We start from the raw sequence: 17,957 nt of genomic DNA on the forward strand, positions 1-17,957 counted from the left end.
GACTCATGGCTGTATTAGCTCAAAAGGGGGCTTCTACTAAATACTGAGCAAAGGGTCTGGATACTTATGACCATGTGATATTTCAGTTTTTCTTTTTTAATAAATCTGCAAAAATGTCAAAAATTCTGTGTTTTTCTGTCAATATGGGGTGCTGTGTGTACATTAATGAGGAAAAAAATGAACTTAAATGATTTTAGCATATGGCTGCAATATAACAAAGAGTGAAAAATTTAAGGGGGTCTGAATACTTTCCGTACCCACCGTATGTGGGATTGACCCAAAATAAATTACATTTCATTTACTATCATCAAAATATTTAAGATCTAGCACTTTAATGTATTTATAATTTGTTCTATAAAATTTGAATAACAATTATACAAAATTCATGGTATGACAAAAAAAGCTGTAACCAGCAAGTGTCTGAACTTATTAAATGACAAATATTTATCAAAAATATAATTTAAATTGTCATAAATAAATTTTCTGACAAAGTGGTTACTTATTTCAGAGCAAATGAAAGCATGCTGGTTAGTTTTAGCTCCAAGGATCTACCAATAACGGTCCACTATGCTGGGGTCTTGATGAGCAATATCTGTGGATAAGCCTGATGCGTTACAGTTAACCCTTGGATACCCATACCCCCCGCAGGGCACGGTCCACATGAATGTAGGCATTACTTTTTTAAGGATTTATTAAAATGCTAGACTTTCTGCTCTGAAGGCAGAAAGACACCACTGAGTTGTATACGTTGCTGTGAATTGTGCCCAGGCAATTGGGTGTTCTTTTTTAAATAATGAACACAATGACTAAAGATGTTAATAGTTTAACTAATCAATACACATTCGTGTAACTTTTCAATGTGCTCGCAGTTTGGGTAATCACATTTTAAAGCATTTATACTTCGGTATAATGCATTTTCACTCTATCCCATGCCATGATGGTCTGAGCACTCAGGAGCCATGTAAATGACCTCTGCAAAATGAAAATGGTTTATTTTTTACAACTAGGTTCAGCCACACACCTAAGTGGTTCAGCTATGTGCCAGGCACCTCTAAAGGGGCATCAGTCTTCAGCCAAAACTGAGTGGAAACCCAACCAACACTTGCCCACTGCATACAGTATATTTCATTAGGAATTATTTCCTGCATATCTCCATCCTTAGTCCCTGTACATCCTGCTGCGGAAGAGAGCATATCCTCCTGAATGTACAGTTATGAGCCTCAATATGACCAAAATTAAGAATTTTCCAATCATGCCAGTCTTTTAAAAAGTTTGACCATGAAATTAACTTCTGCATTTCCAACCTGGATGTTTCTGTAAATGTTTGATTGGGAGTGTGGCACCACTTTGATGGGAGACTGCCAGGTCAATCCTTGAACTTTGCCTGAATCGTGGCTGTATTCACACAAAGTCACCAAACTCATTTTAGAAAATATTGGGCTCTGTAAAATATGTCAGATTTTATCCACAAACTGACACCTGCATTAAGGTTCCAGTGCAGAGCGGTGACAGAAAAACAGATGCATCCTTTAATTGATGATATGGAGGGAGAGAAAAGCAGGGGACAAGACTCAGTGTGTAATGCTACTGATCCAATAACAAAATAATACCATACTCAAGATCGAGATTGTGAGGGCTCAAACAATCACAACAGGAGGAGCACCAAACTGCAATGTGCTTATTAGAGAGACACCAACGCAAAGAGACAGGGAGAGAGATGAGCTGCTCGGGTCTGTAATAAAGACAGAAAGGGGGGTAATGGCACAAAGACAGATAGAAAAAGGGAAAGTCCTTAGTTCAAAACACAGCTTAGCTTGTTTTGTTGTGTGCTCAATGATACCTGGACTAGAATGACCAGCTATTCTTGTGAGGCAGTCTACATTTCTCCCATCTGTGATACAAACCTGAAGTTGAAGACAAATCACTCAGTCATGTTTGATGTGGGATTCGATCCCACTGGTGTTTGGTTGAACATATGAATCAAGCAGTTCTTGTTAAGAAAAAAATGACACCTCCTCCGGTGCTTTGAGCCATTTTATATCTTGTGTCTGCATTGGCTGTCACACAAGTCTAGTTCAGTCTAGATTTGGTCACAACACTTGTGAATGAAGTTTTGTCCTCTTCTGTTTTCTGCTTGATTCTTTGCCGTCTTTGATTCAGCAGGTTCAGATTGGTGTCAGTTGTACTAGAAGAATGCTTCATTCGGTGAAGTAAAGTTTCTGTAATGGTTGATCTGTTCTTCAGTATGATGATGTCTGAGAATGGCTTTCTGTTGGTCTCAGGGTCTGAAAGAAACAATGTTATTGTATAAGAGAAACAAAGATCAGTAACAAACAAAAGTATTTACTGGGTCACAAACGCAGGTGTAGTGCTGCCAGAGCGCACCAGAACGATGCTCCGCCACTTTATTTCTCCAAGTGAGGAGAAGGAATATTTGCAATCCAATCATTAGTTAAGGATATGTCCCTCAACAAAACCAATTTTGAAAAATGGGAATGGTCTAAGTTGTCTTATTTGAAATTTAACGTGTGCTGATTTATTTATGATGTCAAATCATGCACAGAGCTACAGGCAAGAAAGCATTCCACCTTAAAAGCTGCTGGTAGCTGCCAGTATCTTTTCAGCAACACAGTAAATATAGCCGTGTTGCTATCTAACATTAACTAATAAAATGAAAAGACAGCAAAGCATCCTTTCATTTTTGGACCAGTTAAAACAGTAAAAATTTCTGATGATGTAACATTAGTTAACAGCTATAATAAAACCAGAGCCATGGCCCCCTCGGGCTAGCTAACAGTTTGGTTTCTACCAATGTTTACTAGCCAACTAGAAATGGTGACACTGGGAGCAAAATGCATCTGAAATCAGCATGGGTACAGTGCAGGCTAGCAACAGCAACTGAAAGTAGTGCAGGCGTTACAAGTCCTGTAATCATATGTTACTGTTTTCTCATGCATTCACATGAATATTCAAGAATTTCTGTGGCTATACCACTGATCCACTGACAACTGGCTACTCATTAACATTATTCTACTACAGCAGAGATTAAAGCCAGTCTAACATTTGATTGTGTGGACAGTTATAGTTGTATGTGAACTCTCCAATGTAGGAACAATGTTTAGCCCTCAAAATGAGCCACAACGTAACCGTGCACTTGCACAAACGCGTGCATCATTGGTGCACTCCGGTACCTAAACAAATAGGACAACACTCCTGGTCACAAATGTAGTCATTAATACTCAAAGTATTTCTCTGAGGTTTCATATATAATAAGAGCTATCACCTATCCTGAGGCTTGAGGAGTTGGTTATTGCAGCAAGCGATGCAGGGCTGGTCTTAGACATTGCTGCGCAGTAGCCCCTCTTGTGGATGTTCAGGAGTACTGCATTCTGAGGAGTTCTTGGCTTTGTCCTTGTTGTTGTTGGGCTCATTGTCTTTGATGATGTCATACTGACGACAAAACAGGGCAATCACCCCTGGGAGACAAATTAACAATTATTTATTGGAATGACAGCGAAAAAGTAAAAACTTGTGGTATTGTAGGCGCTTGGGTGTAGGACTGTTCTTTACTACTGACTACTATTGACATTTTTTTTTTTTAGCACAGTGTTTCCATTAGAAGCACTGTATATTTGCGTCAAGCGTGAAATGCATTCTGAAATTGCAGTAATCTGACCTGAATATTGAAGTACACCATGAAATATTAAATACACAGTAACACAATATGTTCTGGATATTTATCTGTTTTACCGTGGAACGTGCAGAGATATGAACTAGATGTTGAGATTGCCATGTAAAGCCTGGCCTCAGTCCAAATGATTAAAAAAACATGGCAGTTATAAAAGAGAAGAGAAATAGAACCGCCCCCCCAACAAAGAATAATTTCTAACAATGGAGGAGAGAGTGTTAGAGTGTAGAGGATTGAATCTGGCCTAAATGGGCTTCAATGTTCTGCTGCCTCTGCTCGCAGTAACAAAAGCAAAAATGGGATATCTCACTGTGGTATTCCGCAGCATGCCACACACAGGCCCAATTACAAACTGAAAAACGCTTTCAGTTTTTCTCTCCCCATGCTGCCTTCCTTTTATCTGGAGTTCAAACTTCTCACTTCCAGGAAGCTAGCAGAATGTTTCTTGTCATATATTTTCTAGTCCATCAGCACAAAAATAAACTTTTATGTAAAAGTAAGTTTAAACCGTCAGCTAAATTCTCCCACTTTGACTGAGCAGCAGCTTCTATCTAAATACTCTCAATAGTAAAAATAAGTTGACTGACATGTTTTTTCTTGACATCAATATGTCCTCATTGTAGTGTGTGAGTCAGAGTTTCTGCAGCCTGTTGGAGCTAAAAGTGAAAGCAGCGAGATGTGGAGTACACCTGGCAGTCTGAGCTTCTCCATGTTACTCTAAGTTTGTACATTTTTTAACTGCCATGTCAACGCAAACAAGTGACTTGAATAACTGAGCAAAGGAAGTAACTCTATGCATGTGTACATACCATTAATGGCTTAAATCAGTTTTAGCCAGGCTAGAGACACAGCTGTAGAGATGACAAGTTGCTACAGTCTACAGTTGCTTGTTGTTGATGTGCATAAATAATTAAAACTTGGACTTAATGAGCTGGAATGACCCACAAAGCACACAGATCAGCTTTATATCATTTCAAGCCCCAAAAGGCACAAATCTGTCATCAGAGAGAGAGAGAGAGAGGTGATATCACCTCCAGTGTGTTTGTCTCCTGCAGTAATAAGACCTCAGTCAGGGAGCTTATTTGCCCTAAAGTCAGTGGATTCCTATTAAGTCAGCAGTGATAAATGTGTATTGCTAAAGAGGAGTATTACCTGCCCACATGACGAGCACCACTACAATGATGATGAGTTCTCCAGCCCTCAGCTGGGCAGCCTTACCAAACTCCTCCATCGTCACCTCGTCTGGAGAGAGAACACACACACATACACAGACAGACAGAGTCAACGAAGTGCTACTGAGGACACTGTGATTCATTGCCCCAAAGTGCAAATGTGAAATTGCCATCACTCTGAAACTCTGCAGGGAAAAATAAAAGTATCAAACTGAGCGACAGGAGAGCAGAGAGGCCACCTGGTGTAAATTCTCCACTCTGGTCAGTGTAATTACAGCTAAGTGAGCGCAGAGGTCTACAGAAACCGAGCTCACTGTATTGCTATCCAGTGACTCAATGTGTTTCTCTTGCTGACAAGACTCTGGCAGCTGCAGGATAACATCAATCACAGAGTTAAAGGTTTCAACACAGCCCCCTACAACCTCTCAGTCCATGTCGCCAACAGCACGCCTCATGGCCCTGGTCAAACTCTCTCCCGCTGCCAGCTTAGAAAAGGGCTGAACAAACAAACTAAAGACATCACTGCCACTGATTTGTCTGTGCTTGCATTTTAAGGCGATATAAATATTCTTAAAGGAAGTGCTGACCACACACTGGTAGAAAGGTGTAGATACTAACTTTATACTGTATATGGAGCATTGTTTTACTAAAGCTTACTGCTGCAGGTTATGGAACTGCCACAGCAAATAAAATCCCAGTGCAATAAAATATCCATAATGTAGTGTAATGAAAACACAGAACAGAACATTTAGCCGGTGACAGAAGACAGCATTGCATTTAATTTAAACTTAGAGGTAAATAAAATACTGCAAGTTATTCAATAGGGTGCCATAATGATGCTGTTAAGGAATACCTGGCCCATTTATAATGACTGGGAGTTTATGACTAGCTTTTCAAATGGCACCAAACTGCAAGCATTGTGCTAGTAGAGCTGTTTCTCACTGGATGTGTTTAATCACTAAGATAACAAGAAGGCTTCAGCTCAAACTTCAGCACAATCATTTTAGTATTAAAAAGAAGCTAAATGTTTGCTTTCATTTTGAAGTATGTATGACTAGTTACATGTGGATGTGAATTTTAGGGAGGGGTGAGTTCTCCATAAGGCTGGTCTTTTTGGGACACTGTTGTATCTTAAGTGGCTGAATGAGTCAAGGATGATACTGCTCCTCTGGCCCACCTTGCTCTCAGGTCTTCTGTTGCCATGGTGATCCCTCTGAGCTGAAGCTGAAGCTGAGGCCTCAGGATTGACAGAGGGGTGGTTATACTCCAATAAACTGGCAATAGTACGCTGCTAAAAAAATTAAGTGAACACGTGATCATCACAGTTTAAGACCAAGTCAGTTAAACTTCAGGAATATCAATCAGTCCATTTAGGAAGCACAAGTGACTGTGAATCAGTTTCACCTGCTTTAGTGCAAATGAAAGTGACAACAGGTGCAATGGAGAGGCAAAAGCAGGACAACCCCCAAAATGGTTCTGGCTATAGTGACCACAGACAAATGGTCTCTCCTTATCCTTCCTGACTGATTCTTCTCAGGTTTTGTGTTTTGCTAGCGTCCTTGTCACAACTGGTAGCTTGAAGCAGTACCTGCAGCCAAGTCAGGTTGCTCACGTAGTCCAGTTACTCCAAGATGGCACATCTATACGTGCATTCACAAGAAGGTTCGCTGTGCCTCCCAGCGTGTGAGTGCATGCGTATACCAGCACGGTAGGAGATAGCAGGAGACCAGCCGTTACACTAGGCGAGCTGGACAGGGCTGTAGCAGAGCAACAACCCAGCAGCAGGACTGGTACCTGCTCCTTTGTGCAAGGAGGAGCAGGAGGAGCACTGTGAGAGCTCTACGAAATGACTTCCAGGAGCTAATGGTGTGCATGTTTCTGACTAAACTGTCAGACAGACTCCATGAGGGTGGCATGAGGGCCCAACATCCTCTAGTATGACCTGTGTTCATGGCCAAAAACCATGTAGCATTTGCCAGAGAACATCAGAATTGGCAAGCCTGCCACTGGCACCCTGTTCTCTTCACAGATGAAGGCAGGTTTGTATGACAGGTGTGAAAGAGTCTGGAGACGTCGTGGTGAATGTTATGCTGGTGACCGGTCACCAAGCATGACCGGATTGGTGGTGGGTAGGTGCTGGTCTGGGGAGGCATATCCTTGGAGGGCCACACAGACCTCCATGTCATAGCCAACAGTACCCTGATAGCTGTGAGGTACCAGGATGAAATCCTCAGAGCGACTGTCAGACCTTTTGCTGGTGCAGTGGACTCTGGGTCCCTCCTGGTGCAGGACAATGCCCGGCCTCGTGTGGCCAGAATGAGTAGGCAGTCCCTGGAAGATGAAGGCATTGATGCCATTGACCGGCTCCTCAAGTTCCCCTGACCTAAATCCAATTGAATGTGTATGGGACATTTTGTATTGTGTATCCAACACCACCAAGTACCACCACAGACTTTCCAGGCACTCACTGAAAGCCCTGATCCAGGTCTGGGAGGAGATCCGACAGTACACCATCCACTTAATCATCAGGAGCATGTGCAGACGTTGTCGGGAGTGTATACAGGCACACGGGGGCCATACACACTTCTGAGTCACATTATGAGTTGCTGGGATGAAATTCACACAATTTGGATGAACCTGTGATTTCAATTTTCACTTTGATTTTCAGTGTGATTTTGAACACAGCCCCCCATCCATGGGTGATGATTTGGTGTCCATTGACTGTTGTTATGTCATTTTGTTCTGAACAAATCATACAATGTACATTAGAAAGTACTTGAATAATAACTTGAATAAGGTCTGATGTGTGATTTAAGTGTTCCCTTATTTTTTTGAGCAGTTTAGATAACATGTTTCTCTTGTGAAGCCAGGACTCTGATAGACAGCTCTCTGATTTAAACAGTCTTGGGTTGTGTATGATATGAAGCTGTGGTTTGAGGTCTACTTGTATGTCTCTCTGCATGGAAACTGCACACTGCCTCTTCATGACGTTAGGGGTATCAGCAGACCAAGTAAATGCAGAGTGGTTGTGAAGTCGCTCTGGACTCCGTGATGCCCTTGGCAAGTTTAGGCATCTTGTATTATTGAGGCACAGAACATTAGTAAACCTCAGTAGACACTGACATTACATCATAAGCCATGTCGCTATTTTGTCAAACACTTTACTTTCAGGTCACCCTGTGACCTTTGATCCCTTTACAAGAATCATCCAAAATATGGACATAAAATACACTAAGCTGGATTGATACAAGGGAGCAATCTGAAAAAGTGCCAGGTGTCTGTTAATCAAGTTACAGATTTAGCTACTGTTTCATGGTTGTATGTCTCTGCCAACCAGTCAACTTCATGGACAGATGTGAGGTCACTGACTTTGACCTTTGACCAGCACAATCTAATCAGTTCATCCTGGGCTGGACAGACACTGACTGATGGACAGACAATCCGAAAACATAATGCCTCCGGCCATGAATATTTCCGGAGCAGAGGCAGAATAAAAGCCACATAACCTGCTTACAGTGTTTAATATAAAAGGCAACAGTAGCTTACATAAGGTTATAATCAAATTATTTGTGAAAGTTGTTGTTTTTCACATAATTTGAGACAAAAAAATCCAAAACTTGCATTACATTTAGTTTTTGTACAATTAACTAATATTATATTTCAATAATAAGTGTATGTTGTCATAACTGGAATTGACTGTGGAGTCAGTGTAACTGTTCTTCTCATTTTATGAAGAAAGCATTGACCCAAAACATCATTACATATTTATACCTGCCGTTCATGACCTAAAGAAGCCAGTATAATGCAGCTGTATTGTGAAGAACAAGTGAGTCCTCCATACTGTATGTGAATGTAACAGTGTGAGTGTGGAGCAGGCTGCAGAGGAGCACACTGCTCAGTAGATTGTAAGAGATAAATTAGAACTTAAATTATTCCAGACACTCGAGACTATGTAACATTTTACTGCCAAGGGAAAAAACTGCAGTATTTGTACCTCCCAATATAATGTAATAACAACATAAAGACACAAGCCACAAAAATTACACTCCTCAATTCATTCACGATTTTTGCATTATAAAGCTTTCATTGGATATGAGCTACAGACAGATACAGACAGAGACCTAGGCAGATAGGAAGAAAGCTGTATGGACAGACAGAAACTCAGTCAGTTTGTGTGTTGCATTATTGTGACTGCAGATACTAAATGGTGTCAAGTTGATTAGGGGAGGAGGGCAGTAATGGCTTGGAGATTTAATCAGCGCAGCTAATGAATGTTTCCACGAACACGGATGCACACACACGCATTCACTGTGCACACTGGAAACTTCCATCAAAGTCGCTGCAAACAAAATGAGTCAGCCCCTCGATATCGAGCCAAACAGTCCCACTAAAAACCTATGTCACATAGTTTCACATAGACTGCTAAATAAAGCTACAGGAACACATAATCTGGTCAAATATTCTGTCTTAACAACCACAGGTGTGTGATGTTTTCACATTTCTATGAATAATTTCACCTTGTTCAAGACTTTTATAAAGTGTCTCCATTTTTAGTGCTAAGCCCTCATCAATGTGACATTTTGCACTTGTCAATAAAACACTGCCTGCGCAGCTGTAACTGTTTCTCACTGACAGTTATTTGTGAAGGTTGGCTGGTTGTTGTCATCTGATCAAGTGCAATACATAGACAATACATTTAATTGCTTTTGTTTTATAGCAAAATTTGTAAGTGTCAGTGACTGTCCAATCATAGTTTTTCAGCCTTCACACAACAGGTCTTTCAAACTTAGGATTGTTCCCCATGCCAAAACGGTGTGTGCAGGCCTGTGGAAATGAAACCAGATAAAATTTTCAGGTGGTAAATGCCCTGTTTTTGGATTAAACTACTTGTTCAAGAACACAGTTTGACAAAGGAGAAAAAAATGGACCACAACAAGCTCCCACAGTGGGCGTTTCTAGGTAATACACTGCTCCCCGCTGTGCACTGTTCTTCTCTTATCACCTTGCTGCTGATGAGTATTCAGCATTTGCTACATCCCTCTGAAGCAGCTGCACTCGGCACTGCAACTGGGTCGGACATGATAAAGTTGGATGTACTACAAGCCGCTCCAGATAACAGCTGCCTCTGTGTTCGAGAATAAGAACAATACATTGTATGGAAGATAGGTGTGTGTGTGTGTGTGTGTGTGTGTGTGTGTGCGTGTGTGGGGTGCATATGGACATGTGTGTCAGCAAGGAAAGACAGAGAAGTAGAACATTTGTTTACTCGGTGAGTACTCTTGTGTTTATGCATAAGTGCTTCTGTTCCACTTGCTTTTATACTTGTGTTTGTATGCATTTATTGCACATATGCATTTATTGAATTTTAATTGTCTGCCTATACTATAGATACTGTATGTTTGTAGCATGTGCTCTGCAAACTCATACTGCACATATTGTATGTGGAAGGCTGATCATTGCAACCTAACCCCCAACCTCCATAAAAACAAAAATGAGTTCTACGTAGGTAAGTATTGTGGCCACTCACCTGGGCTCTTAGATGCCATCTTCTCCGATTCTTTGGGTGTTCTGAAGAGAACAGGCTGACTCGGGGGGCTGCTACCTCCCATGCTAATGCTCTGAACATGGACGATGTACTCGGTGTCCTCATCCAGATCCCACAATGCACATGAACGTGTGGTGGTGTTCACCTCCTGGATGAACCTTAGCATGCGTACATCCTTCTTCTGCAGATGAGTGGGAAACAGAAGAGCACAGAAAGAAAACGTCAGGTTACTTTACTGATCCCTGCAGGGAAATTCTCTCTTGTCTTTGGTGCCGCCTCAGCAGGGTCAGTGTCAGGGTTAAACTGATGTATCAAAGCACTGTTTTTCTAAGAACTAGTTTCTGGGGAAACCATTTACTATGTGAAATGTCTTTGAGTTAAAAAGGTTGAAATGTCAAGATAACATTGCGACACAATATCAAAACTGTATATCACTTTAACTGAAGTCACAGGTTCAGCTTCACCCTGCTTCCTCAAGGCAATATATTGTAAAAGGGATTTCTAGTTAGCAGACACACACCAGATGCGAGCATTACCAAATACAGATTTCTGGTGACTAAAAAGATGATTTCTCTTATGAAAGCTCAGCTGGTCTTCTGGCTAGGGCTGATATAGTGCAAATGGATACTCATCTCTCTTGGTCAATGGTTGGGGAAAAGGCAGGGTTTCTCTGCAATGTAGTTAAGCTTAAAGAAACAAAGTACTTCTCTGGTCTTGTGTGCTCTGCTTGAAATGTGCATTATTATCCAGCTAGGAATGCTTGCTTAGGTCAATTGGTTCCTGCTAGATCAAGAGCAAGCCTCCTCAGAGGCATTTTTATTTACCAGGTAATTAAGGAAGGGAAATTCAGCCTATTAAAGCTGCATGTAGACAAAATGTACATTTGAAATGTATTTGCAAGTGTATCTACAACTATTTGACTGCAACATTTTGACTTCTCAGAACTTGTAATTGCTCATGTTTTGTTGCTTATTTTATGTACATTTGTGGTTTTCATAGTCTGACAATATGGGTCATAAATATTAAACATGACTGGCAGCAACTGGTTCTTAATGTCAGAATCTTTACATGGCACTAGACTGTGGATACCTGAACTGAGCCCAATGGGACCTGTCAATAACCAGGGTACAGCCCACTTCAGCCAGAAATTTAGAAATTATGTTCAGATCCCGTTCAGGTTCAGACATGTAGGTCAAACTTTAGGCTAGAGGGCTGGAGCACTCAAATGTCTGCTACATTTAATGATAAGGGGAAAAACACCATACAAACTCAACTGCATCGGGCTTGGGTCGGGTTTGGACATTATATATAGTATAAGCTTGTTGGGTCTGGGTTGGGTTTGGACACCACACTCTTGGACACAGGTCGGGTTTGGACAGAAACATGCAGCCCAATCCATTTTACATTTCTTAAAATTCCCTTTTCATCCCAATGGCAATGAATCCATTAAATGCACTGACAACATAAAGAAAAAAATCTCCCATCTATAGTATTCTGGTTGAAAAAAGCCTGACCAATAAATTTACTTATCCCAAACAAAACCATTGGAACAGCCTTTCTGCCAGTCAACCTAGCTTCCTACTCGCACACACTCTGCCCTTGCACTCGTTGTGTGAGTCAAGAATCTCCCACAAAGCATTGCAGTTGCAAGCAGATGTGCTGCCACCCTGATTTATAGATAAAGGTAGCAAGCTATGGCACAGAAGGTACCACAGCAGCTTTCATTCAGAAACAGAGATCGTATTCGAGAAAGTTGCAACTAAAAAGAAATTGGATGCTGCAAGAAGTAAAACCAGAATTGACACTGGTGTAGGCTTTCAATGACGACGACAACTGAGAGAACAAACGGGGCTGAAAAGTGATTCCATGGTGGCTGTATTTCTGCTGGACAGGTAATTATTGGTTTTCTTTTGTTTGGAAGGGGGGATCTGTTATTTTCCTAAAATCTTTAAGTAGCCAGGCAGTGTGCATTGTGTTTTTGAGAGAATACAGAACAAAAGGATGGGATTTCTTCATTTGGCTACTTTCAGTGTTGAGCTTCCTCTCGGTAGTTTTTCCAGGAACACCAGCTATACCTTTCAGGAATGACTGAGTTATGACTTTGAAAAGTTGTGTTAAGGGTTTAAAGTATATTAACTGTCTCCATGAGCAGCAGCTGCTGCTGTTGCTGCACCACCAATTGACTGTATTGGTGAGCAGCACAAATCAGTGGTCTAACTAGCTAAGGTTCTTAGATTTCCCTGCCTCATGCCTTGCTTGCTCTTCATCGGTTGAAAACCTCTGATTTAAACAATTTCCATAGTTTTCACTTTCTACAAGACTCATATGAAGGACACACATAGAGATACCTGCTGGGTGATGGCGAATCCAATAACAGGGTCCCCCTCCAAGATTTCCCATGTGACCACGGCAGAGTTGACCTCAAGCTCTCTGATGGTCACATTAAGTGGAGCTGACAACAGGGTGTCTGACGCACACATGCAGCATGGCCATGGGAAACAAATTAGAAGAGACAGATCATGAACATTCTGTCTTTATGCCTTGCAGTGCATACAGTAGATGCTAAAACATGGACCTCAACAAGCATCTTCACACATCTTTCTTTGAATTCTGTTCTCTTGCTCTCTTCCCTACCTACAAATTACTCTTTTTTGAATAATACCAGGCCTATTCTTGTGTTCATGCATTCATTCATTTTCTACCGCTTAGTCCCTGAACGGGGTCACCGGGGGGGGGGGGCCAGAGCCAATCCCGGCCGGCATTCGGGCGAAGGCGGGGTACACCCTGGACAGGTCGCCAATCCATCGCAGGGCTCTATTCTTGTGTTTTCCCTTCAAAAGCTGCTCCTTCTCAACTGTGACGGTGTTTCTCTCTTTAACACACACATTTCTCCACCTTTCCCATCTTTTCCACTTTTCCCATGACATCATTCTCTCACTGTTTTCTCCTACACATCTCATTAAACTCATGAGGATTGGGGATGTACAGTATTTTCTCTGTCATACTGCCAACAGGTGTTAAGGTTTGAGCAAACAAAAAGCTCAGATCCCAGAATGCAATGTGTTTGTTGCTCAAGATAGTTTCTTTCTTCCTCAAATGTAAAGGAAGCAAAAGCAGAAAAACACATGGCGGTGTGTGTGTGTGATATAGTGAGGAAGTTGAGATCAACTCAAGGTCTTCTATGATCACAGTTAGGACTGTATTTCCCATGAGCCTAACTTGTAAAAGTACCATCAGTATCAGACCTTTACGCAGTACGAGAACACACACATGCCTATTGATGTAAACGCACACACACACGTACACTGGATAAGCTTTCAAATGTACATTTATTCTGTTCTGTGCTATTAATACTTAAAATGGAAAATCACATAAGTTTATTCAAGTTTTCTTTTTTTTCTTTTTTTATTTTTTTAATCTAAATCTCTCCTAACAGAATTACCACTCCACTAGGGGCAGTCTGGGATATTAAATGTACAGTTTGCATGGGCTTTCACAACAGTCTTTCTTTGTAAATGATGGTTAATGACCACACACTTGTTTGAGTTTTACCTTCTCCTCCAGGTGTATACTGTGTCCCACTTAATTCATATTTTTATCCTAACAATGGATCATTACTACTTGTATTGTTCAGTATGTGAAAGTGCTCTCTCCAAATTCAGTGTTGGGAAGGTTACTTTGTGTGTATGCAGTGCCTGAAGAAATATAATAGGTTACACATCACCTGTAACCCTGCTAAAAATGTAATAAGTAACCTATTTGAATTACTTTATACAAGTAATGTAAATAATTACTTTTAATTACTGTTTGATTACTTTTCTAAAAATGTTTTCAACTGGGCAATAAAGCCAAAAAGTCCTAATATATATTTAAACCAGGCAGCATAAACCTCACAACAGACCTCCACACTTATTGCTGTCAAATTTTTATTAAAGGTTTTTCAACATAACTTCAGTTACATAATATATTACTTTTGAAATGTGTAGCCTACTGAATGGGCACCAAGCAAAACCTTTTTCTGATTTAAAAGGGAAAATACTGTTGAATTTCCAGCATTGAAAAGCGTTCTTTTCTGACAACGTGACCACCTGCCTTGGTGTTGTCAGATGGTCACGGATGCTTAGGGCAATGTGTGATGATTTGACTGGCAGATGAGAGGCAGTGCAAAGTCAAATGAGAGAAACAATCAAAAGCAAAGTTCAAAATTTAATGCATGCTGCCCAATGAATAGAGCCTAGATGTAGAGACAGGTTGTTGAACACCATCCTAATTTGTCCCAACAGCTTTCATGACCCACGTTGACATATGTTAAATATGCCACAAGAAGGCTTCCCTGCACGGCGAAAAGATGCAAAGCAGCAAAATGGATATTATTCTCAGCATTTTACAGGAATGAATATATTCAGATGTAACCTCTTTGTAATCACCAACATTTAGATTAATAACTGCAAATTATTTGCATATTTTTTCTCAGTAACTGATTAGAATTAGAATTATTTTGTAATTGAATTACAGTAACAATTTACATGTAAACCTAGTTACTGCCCAACACTGCAAATGAAAAACCCACAGAGAATTCTCATCTGACCCAGCTCATTGGATTCAATCGCACCACTTTCACTAGCGTCGTTTTTGGCAGTAGCAGACGGCTATTTTCAGCAAATAAGCCATTCACACTCTATGTCCAGCATTACCCACCACACTGACTGATGAATATGGTCAACATTTAGCAGCCAAGGAGTTAGTTAGTAAAGACCAAACCAGTGCAAAATTTAACTGACTAGAAACACAACTTGTAAGGGTTTTGTCCTACCGATTCCTGTTTTAGGCTCTTATTTTGTCGCCATTTCCTGTTCTAGGTTTATCTGTTATGGTTTCTTTACAGTAATCAGTGCTAATTGCTTGCACCTGTTTTCCCCCCAATATAAGCAGCCTTCTTGTTTTCGTGCAGACTTTCCAGCATTATCCTTGCTTTAGTGATTCATGTTATTGACCCCGGATTGTTTCCTGACTACCGATTTCTGCCTAGCCCTCCTGAGTGTTGAATGTTTCTTCTGTGTACTGACTACTGGACCAGCTTCTTGACCTCCCGTTTTTGGATCCCTTGGCTGTGCTCGTTTGCCGATATTGACCCTGGACTGTTGTTTGACGGGGATATTCACTATCACCATACAGTATACTATACTATGTCACAGCTGTGTTTACAGCTTGTTTCTGCTGTAGGAGGTGGTGTTTTCAGTAAGTGGCACCTAATGTAGACACAGTTAGGCAATTAGGATAAGGCTAAATGCTAAAATGTACAGTAGCAGTAGAACAAACAGTAATGTCTGAAAACTAACACCTCATTCCTAACACCTAACCTCCATTTTGTCTAAAATACTTCTTTCAAAAGTACCAGAGTCACTTTAATACTGTTCATCTGTACAGACTCATCTCCAGGTGTAACCTTTTGTTGCATTTAAAGTATATGTGTCTCTGATTACACTACACTGCTTTTTCTTTCTTTCTGTTTATTTGCCAGATTACCAGAAGAATCTTCAGTCTGTCACTATTTGCTAATTAAACCATCACATTGTCTGGCACCTCTGCAAATATTGTACACCCAGCCTGAGTCTTGTTCAGAGTTAAATTATGATATTACAGGAGGAAGAACACAGTCTCTTTTTCTCTCTCTGTCTTCCTCCATGTTTGTTCAATGCTAACACAATCACCAGAATATAGCAGAGAAAACTAGAGTGATACACATAGTAGTGCTGGTGAATTTAATTTTTGGTGGGCGACAAACTCTCTCAGTGGTTCCCAAAGGCTCTATGTGGTTACTGACACAGATGTGTGGTGTGCGTTGCAGTACGTGTGATACATTGATAGAACTCCCTGTTTGACTAGCTGTTGTCCAACTGTTTATCTTCCAGCACAAGCAAACACACACACAGAAAAAGAGAGAGAGAGAGACAGACAGTACAATCAAACAAAGAGAGATTCCCATCTATTCTTTAAAGCCAAAAACTGGCTGCAGATACACAAAACTCCATCTTTAAACTACATTCAAATATCTCTGGAGGCTGCGATAAATCACATGATCTTATCGCCAAGATTTGGGTTTTTCAAAGGACCATCTGTCATTTGTCAGCTTATCATCAGGACACTCTGTTACCAAAATCTTGCTCCTGAAATGAATGTTTTTCCACCTATGAATATAAGTTAACTTATAATAACTGGATTGACAGATGAGGTTCTATATCCAGCATAGAAGATATATGGTGATGACAGCTGTGTAAGGTGTTGGTTCTTATCCATTCAGGACATTGATACTGTAGTTGCTGAAGCTCAAGTTTCCAGGCAGGCTGCAATTAAAAATTATTTTCATTATTGATTAATCCAGAGTATTTTCTTAATTAACTGAGAAATGGATGAGTACAAAATGAGACAAACATGCCCACTATCAAGGTTACATCTTCATGTCTTGTTTCGTCCAGTCCAAAACATATTCATTTCCTTTGTCAGAAATGACAAAGAAACAAATCTTCACATCTAAACAGCTGGAACCACCACATGTTTGGATCAATTCTAATATACACAATTTTCTGACCATCCACTATGGAATTAATAAGCCATGTATTAATAATGCTGTTTTCTTAAATTAGATGCACATTTTGCAGGTGTACTTCACTTAAAAATCAAGAACCTTTTGAACCAGTCCCACAACAAATATGATATAGTTTCAAAATTACAACAAATCTCCAAACTGAGGAGGGAAAGCTTGGTCGATACAGCAGGATATTCGCCCTAGTCTTGACACAGCATGAACTTGTGTCAGCCATTTTTGGCATTACAAAGCTTATTGTTTCTACCTAGCTGGTGATAATGTTGATGCTGACGCACGTATACGCACACACAAGCGCACGCAAACACATCCATGTGTCATGTAGGGTGTTCAGGTGTTTACCCTAGGGTATCCAATACACAGTAACGTCCTGCATGCATCACATTAGATTGCTGTGTCCAAACTACAGCCTAATACTGTACACCAGCATGTGTTGTTTGATCAGCAAGTACACCACCACCTCCTGTTTACTCCTGGTCATCTCTCATCAACCTGTGGTAAAACTCACCGGCGTTAACAAAGGGTACCGAGAGGAACCCAGCCAGAAACAGCAGCACCGCCGCAGACAAGCTTGTTTTAGCCATCCTCCTCCTTCTTCTAGAGAGCCTTCACATCCTGCGCGGCCCATTTATGACATCCCATTTAACGGGAGAGAGCAAGCATCCCGGATCGTGGCGGAGAGGAGACTTGTTGTGCAGGAGACGAAGATCACCTGAAGTTGGACGCTGCAGCAGAAGCGCCACAAGAGCCAGAGGAGGGAGCCAGGGGAGGGGGTGTTGATCGATACTGTGTTCCGTGTCTCGGTTGCTGGTGGAGCCTCAACGATGGCCCTCAGATCATTTGCAGACAGTGGGGCTGTTGGTGACGAGGCGGCTGCGTGAAGAAGCTTTTACTACGAGAGAAGGTGAGAAGAGTGTAAAGGGAGTGCTGCAGAGAGCAGCTAGTCTC

At 41.0% G+C, this 17,957-nt stretch overlaps 1 protein-coding gene across 2 annotated transcripts; it reads right to left on the reverse strand.

Moving 5' to 3' along the window:
• Positions 1 to 413: 413 nt before the first annotated feature.
• Positions 414 to 17,951, reverse strand: fndc5b (fibronectin type III domain containing 5b). 2 transcript variants are annotated; one of them, XM_020618096.1, is made up of 6 exons: positions 17,518 to 17,951; positions 12,754 to 12,872; positions 10,388 to 10,586; positions 4,841 to 4,930; positions 3,284 to 3,476; positions 414 to 2,285 (listed from the first exon to the last, which is right to left on the reverse strand). In XM_020618096.1, exons 1-5 carry the CDS (start codon positions 17,591 to 17,593, stop codon positions 3,337 to 3,339), a joined length of 624 nt encoding a protein of 207 aa, XP_020473752.1. In that variant the 5' UTR covers positions 17,594 to 17,951; the 3' UTR covers positions 414 to 2,285; positions 3,284 to 3,336. The 2 variants fall into 2 exon arrangements, with proteins under 2 accessions (XP_020473752.1, XP_020473753.1); XM_020618097.1 differs by lacking the exon at positions 12,754 to 12,872.
• Positions 17,952 to 17,957: the final 6 nt, after the last annotated feature.

Source organism: Monopterus albus, unplaced genomic scaffold, assembly GCF_001952655.1.
Source record: "Monopterus albus unplaced genomic scaffold, M_albus_1.0 scaffold200.1, whole genome shotgun sequence".
NCBI classification, from domain to species: domain Eukaryota; kingdom Metazoa; phylum Chordata; class Actinopteri; order Synbranchiformes; family Synbranchidae; genus Monopterus; species Monopterus albus.